This window comes from Trichoderma gamsii (assembly GCF_001481775.2).
Source record: "Trichoderma gamsii strain T6085 chromosome Unknown Scaffold_2.2, whole genome shotgun sequence".
NCBI classification, from domain to species: domain Eukaryota; kingdom Fungi; phylum Ascomycota; class Sordariomycetes; order Hypocreales; family Hypocreaceae; genus Trichoderma; species Trichoderma gamsii.
The window spans coordinates 923323-929651 of NW_020171339.1; the positions used below are offsets into that span (position 1 = coordinate 923323).

Genomic DNA, 6329 nt, shown 5'->3' on the forward strand with positions numbered 1-6329 from the left:
CTGAAATGATAGCCAACCAGTCGTCCTGTATGTCTCAACTCAACATGGAAGCCGGATTAGCTTCATTTGCCGAGCACGAATGAAACACCCTCGATGCCCAGCAGCTTTCAATCGCACATTCAGGCCTTATTCGATCAGCTCTTTCGGCAAGCTGGGTTTCGCAATGCTGTCAACGAATCGCGCCCATAACTAGGCTCCGTGGAAGTCACGCGAGTTATCGCAAATGTTCGTCATTCACTGGATGCTCGAATCCCAGGAAGTCATGCGAAGAATCCATAGCCTTTGTTGACCTTGGACCATCATCTTCTGCCAGTGGCCCTCGTTGATGATCCTTGACGTGCCGTTCTCATTTGATCCAAGTGGATTGAAGTAATCATTTACTCGTGTTGAGGTGTTGAAGAAGAGCAGCCATGTTGACCAAGCGCTCAGATGGTGGCATTCTCGCTCAATATTCAATTTGAGACGAAGAATATCTTCGCCTAGATGTTAGCAAGCTGCGATTTCATCAATGATCTAAGGGATAGCATACGAAGGGTCGTGTATCACGGTACCGCTGCGTCACCTATCGCGTCACCTATCGCGTCACCTATCGCGTCACCTATCGCGGCATTCCAATTAGGCGGACTAACGATCTCGTCCATCATCGACACTCGTGCAATCGAATTTTGGATGGTTGAAAATTCTGGTCAAGCGACAAGCAGAAGATGCATGTAAATGGACAGATGCGCGAAGAGAAGCGCAAGGGGCATGCAGTCGAGATGCCTTCCCCTCACGACGATTCCCCTCACGTGTCACATGACCTCTCCTGGAATCGATGCAGCGACGTTACATCAGCACATGCATTTCGAGAAAAAATTGGCAGAATTAACCCTGCCGAATGGGCTGATAATATTGGCATCCTCTAATTGAAAGCACCAGAGAGCTGCGTTGCAGCATGTGCTGCAGAACGGCGTGCCGTATGGGTTGCGTTGTGAGGATTGAGTTTGAGCCATGGCTTTTGGCTGCCGAAGCCACCAACATGGGCGGCCATTTCCCTGGGACCTTGTCATTGTGTGAGGACGCACTGGAGTTCAGGTATTGACATATAGAGTGTGATGTTGCTGTCAGTAACTGCGGTCAGTAAATACTATATATGTGAAGAGCGCAGCAAGAGAGAATTGTGCGGCTGTTGTCGGACGATCAGTCACGCCACGCAGCTTGATCAGGCTAAGCTGTAATGCAGACACATCTGCAATGCTTACCAGTGTTACGGTATCAGGGCTTTTTCCTGAGATTCCCCGAGAATCCCTGATATGCTCTGAAATCCTGAGAAAACTTCAGATACTGAGCAGCTGGATTAGGATGCTGATTAGTGAGGTATTATACAGCTGCCATCTAGGTACTTGACTTAGGGAAAAGTTAACTAGAATTCCATTTTTGTTATTTAGCACCCCGGATATTGCCTCGGCCATTGCTACCGCTGCTACTGCTGCTGCTTAATCGTTTGGAGCCATATATACGTGAGAGCAGTTTACAACAGCGATTGTAATCTTTTTCTTTCCTCTCCATATAATTTTTAGTCAAGAAATTAGCTCCTGTCCCTAATAAGGTGCTATATATACTTGACTTGTGATTTTTGAACTATTCAGGTCCTAACATCGATTGGTATAGTAATCGGATGTTAGTAGAGTTATTAGAAGGAACGGCCTTAGAGGTTCACTTAAATAGAGTTTTACCATATCTACCATCTAGTTTATCTTTGCTCGCACTTCCGAGCTCGTACTTGGATATTTATTCTCAAGAAAAACACAATTAGTTCCATTCTCTCGTTTTGTTTCAACAAGTGTTACTTTGCGCTCTCACCATCTGCCTCACATAGGCTACAAGCGCTCTCAGCATGTGCCTCGTATGGGCTACACGCGATATTTACATGGTTTGTTACGTAAAACAGCTATTGTCGGATCAACGCTGAGCCCATGAAAGCACCTGATCTAGAACAAGATGCCAAACATAATTCTGTTCTGTCGGGTGCTTGCAGTCCACTTGCGTGGCTGTATCAGAGCCTCATCATGCGAATCTTTTAGTGGTTCTGGCCGCGTTGACTTCTGTTTTGCTGCCTTTAACGTCCATGCTGCCTCCTTTATGCTCCTACTGCTATGACTGCTCTTACTGCTACTACTATCATTAGTATCAAATGTATATAGTAACTACATGTAGGTACCTGAATTAGTATTACTATAAGGATTGACCACATGTTATTCATTGAATTATAGTTAGGGTGTTGGATAAATAGATTTGTGGTACTTAATAACTTTTCCCCAAATAAAGTAGATGGTAGCTGTATAAAAGCTAACCATCATCCTAAGTTAGCTGTTTAACATTAACAACTAATAATGTCTTATTTAACTTTATAATGAAACCATATGGTAGAGATATCCACGTCTCTGATGGAAGGAGCTGTAGCCGACAGCTTCAGTCAAACTCTGCCAACACTTCTACCAACCCCTTGTGTCATCTTCTATGTACTGCCAAGATAGCTGATCTCCAACAAGTCTGAAGGTCAACAATAATGTAATAACATATTCCATAGTCGCAGAATAATATTCGCAGTGCCTGCTATTTGAGCGGAATGGAGCTACATTTGCAGTCGTTGGTTCAGGATACCGTATCTCTTCGTGCAGTCGGGCAAAGGCGACTATGACTCAATGATAGTTTTCTTCGCGGGTCATAAATTGGAAACGTAATAGCAGTCACTGCGAAACTCTTCAGTCCACGGCATGGTATAGATGATGATGCGTGGTAATAGTTCTGCTCTGTCAACATTATTACTGCGTGCAATCTTGGTATTGCATGTATTACTATTTTCAAGGTGGCGCTTCTTCCTTGGATAGCACGCTGAGGGACTTCACAACGGCAATTCCATAATTGCCATCTTTTCCTGTTTTGTTAAAACTACAGTATTGAAAATGCTGGTCAACTTGCGGTAATTTCTTAATGTAAAAGCTACACATAGGTAGTCTGTGTCCTAAGATACTGAATGATCCAATTTATGTGCAACGCCATTCTCTCCCTCCATTCCTTCCAATAGATAGCTAAGTATTATCGTAATCTAAATTTATAAACAACCCCATGAGACTCCTTACTTCATTTCTTGAATGTAGCGCTCTTTTCTCCCCTAACCGGCGGCATCTTTCTTGCGGGTTTGATCTCGTCATCACCCGTCTTTGCATAAGGATCAAATGCCTTCTTCTTAGCGTCTTGGGCCGATTCCTTAGTCTCGTCTCTCTTCGCATGAAGGACCGAGGCCGCCTTGCTGTAGTCAAAAGGTACAGCTTGGTACTTGGTGGGCTCTTCCTTCTTCGCTTGCTGTTGGTTCTTCCGCTGCTCTTTGCGAGCGAGTTTCTCCTCCTGTCGCTTAGTGCGAAGCTCTAGGCGTTGCTGGTCCTCAGCCGCCCGGGCCTCTTCGCGCTGCTTCTTTTTCACTAGCTTCTTTGCTTTCTTTGCCGCCCTAGAAAGAGTATCCTCATCTTCTATCTCAATGACAGCGTCGGCATTAGCAATCTCATCCTGCATCTCTTCATCGCCATCGGAAGACGAGCCAGCTTCGCTAGATATTGACTCGTCATTCTCAACAGCGTTAGCCTTTCTCTTCTGTCCTCTCCGTAACGTGAATTCCTCGTCTTTATCAACTTCTGCAGCAGGTGTAGTGTCCTCTTTTGGAGGGGTGGCTGCCACAGGTTCTTGCTGGGGCTCAGCTTCGACCACGACATCTGCGACATCGCCAACGAACCGCTGCCAAGGGAAGGGGAAGTAGTCTTCCTTGACATCTGCTGAATCTTTCGTCTCATCCCACCGCGAGCTAACGGCAACGTTGCCAAATAATTGTGATCGCGCAAGTTTAGCGGCTGTCACATTTGCGTCGGGTTTGAGAGCTTGACTTGGTGTTTTGGTTACTCTCGGAACTCCACTCTGGCTCTGTAGTGTTGCTGGGTCTCTGGAAGAGAAAAATTGTAGCAGGCTCGGGCCTCCTCGAGCTTTTTCCTCTTGCATCTGAGTCCAGATCTCATTCACCCTAGATCGAGCTAGAGATGCATTCAACGGTAGCAGGCTGTGGAGGGCCTTGGCATCCGGTGGGTTGACGCGTACAATTTCAGTCAAATTGTTGTTGCCCAGCACAAAATTGGGATTCTCATCCTCTTTGCGAGCAGTAATGTCTCGCCAATTCCACAGAGCCCTAAATATAGCAAATTGCTCGCTTTTATAGCCGAGTTGTGAGTTTTTCAAAACAAAGTTGAACCAACCCCTCGACCCTTCGCCAGTTTCTGCGTTACATTCAGGATTCTCATGCCGTGAAAGTGACAGCTCTCGTGATCTTTCCAAGACACGCTTGACGAGGTGTTTGTCAGAGTCTGATGATTGAACAAGTTCGTTTCGAATTTTATCATAGATGTAGAGAAGGTAGTGGGTATCTGAACGAGCGTAATACATCATTTCCTCGGAGAGGGGCCTGGCTAGTGTTAGCAAAAGAGGGAAACAAAATCATTATTAAACGAAGATGAGCTATTGCATCATACCTGATCCTCCAGTCAGCCAGTTGATATCTCTTGTCAGCATTGAAGTTGACGAATTTTGATAGGAGAAACGCCAAACTTCGACTCGAATAGTGTAAGGCATCGCTGGCGAAAAAAGTGTCGAAGAGGCCATTGACATAGAGGCCAAGATCTCGCTGAAGCCAGACCATATCCATATATGCTCCATGAAAGACCTATAACTGTGAGCAACATGAGCTAAATTTGTTTGATAAAGCATTTATTTACCTTGACAATGGTGGGATCCGCGAACACTTCGTTGAGCACCTGAAGCTTATGTCGCCACGGCTTTAGCGTATCAACAACCCAGTCCTTCTCTCGAGTGCTTATCTGCAACAAGGAGACCAGGCCAATATACGTCCTAAAGTCGTGATGTTCCAAATCAACTGCGATTTCCTTAGCTTCCTTTAGCTCTTCGAGCATAGCAAGAACGCCCTCGTAGGTGTCAACCCATGTGGCTGAGGTCGTCTCATCTGGCTGGGGCTGAATCGGATCTTGGATCTGGAATATTCGGTCTGGATATTGCATGCTTGATATCTCTGTTTCGTATGGGTGTCTGTATCTATACGAGGAAGTAGATTATTAGTCTCGATATGGCAATACGGCGAATAGAAAGCAGGGAAAGCATACTGAGTTGTGCCATCATTTCGGACAAACGTGACCAGGCTCTCCTCCAAGGGGACAGTTGCATGCGGCTTCTCTGTTAGAATAGGCTTCCAAGGCCCATCAAAGAAATTATTAGGTTGGATTTCGAAGTCTAGCTGCGGCTTCTTGACGTTGGCGTTGCGAATAACCTTGCCTGTTGATTTGGGTTGTTTCGCCTTGGAGTTCTTGTTTGGAGAAGAAAGTTAGAGTCATATCCATACATGTTGTTTGGAGAAACCTTACAGAATCTGAATCGCCATTGTCTCTCTGTTTGACAAGTCCTGTGTACTCGTCTATCGCTCGATCGGCCTTTTCCAAGATTGAATCTACCACATCCACCACCGCGCGCCAGTTCATGTCTACATCTTCGGGATCTTCCAACTTGATCGGCTTTAGGCCACATGCTTGAGCTGCCGAGCTTAGTAGCCGGGTAGAAAGGTCGAGAATACGCGATGTTTTCTCATCGAGCTGCTCAGCAACATCTGGGTTGATGGTGCGCTGGAAAGTCAGATCTTGGGATGCGATGCGATTGGCGGACTTGACGGTCGAGACGAGCGACTTTTGGATCGCCTCCTGGAGGGAATTGAAATCTTGTGACGAGTCCATTACGATCGACCGCTCCCCCAAAAAGCGACAGGGTGATGAGCTCGTCGGCGCCGCGATTGACTGCGAAAAATACGGCTCGAACGAGGAAGTGCTTATCGATAAAAAATTGTTGATTAGCAGAGTTGGGTCGCGTCGCAGGAAATTTTAGCGGCAGACTGAGAACCTGCAAAAAATGGGTCTCTGCTATCCTAACAACTCTAGGCCTAATTATCTTGTAGTGCAAGCAGCCTGCAGGCCTAAAAATTGGGTAGATCTCTTTGTTGTTCTGCTGCGTCCTATATTCAGCTGCGCCGAATACATGTCTTCGATATTGTTTCTTGAATAAAAACAGTACGCTCTATTACTATTATCATTATTACTATTATTAGTATTGTTTATTCTTCTCTTGACTCACCGCTACTCAAATTAAGAGTTCTGCAAAGAGAGAGTCATAAACATCATGAGCGTATCCCGTGTCTCCATTATAGAGAATGAGAAAGACGGATGACGAAATTGATCTGAGCTCGGACG

General features: G+C 45.7%; 1 protein-coding gene across 1 annotated transcript; it reads right to left on the reverse strand.

Annotated features, from left to right (window-relative positions):
- Positions 1 to 3123: 3123 nt before the first annotated feature.
- TGAM01_v200810 (hypothetical protein) lies at positions 3124 to 5819 on the reverse strand (the record flags this gene model as incomplete). The annotated part of the gene is made up of 5 exons (XM_018809365.1): positions 3124 to 4486; positions 4554 to 4744; positions 4797 to 5130; positions 5199 to 5398; positions 5457 to 5819. 5 exons carry the CDS (start codon positions 5817 to 5819, stop codon positions 3124 to 3126), a joined length of 2451 nt encoding a protein of 816 aa, XP_018657431.1.
- Between the last annotated feature and the right edge of the window lie 510 nt (positions 5820 to 6329).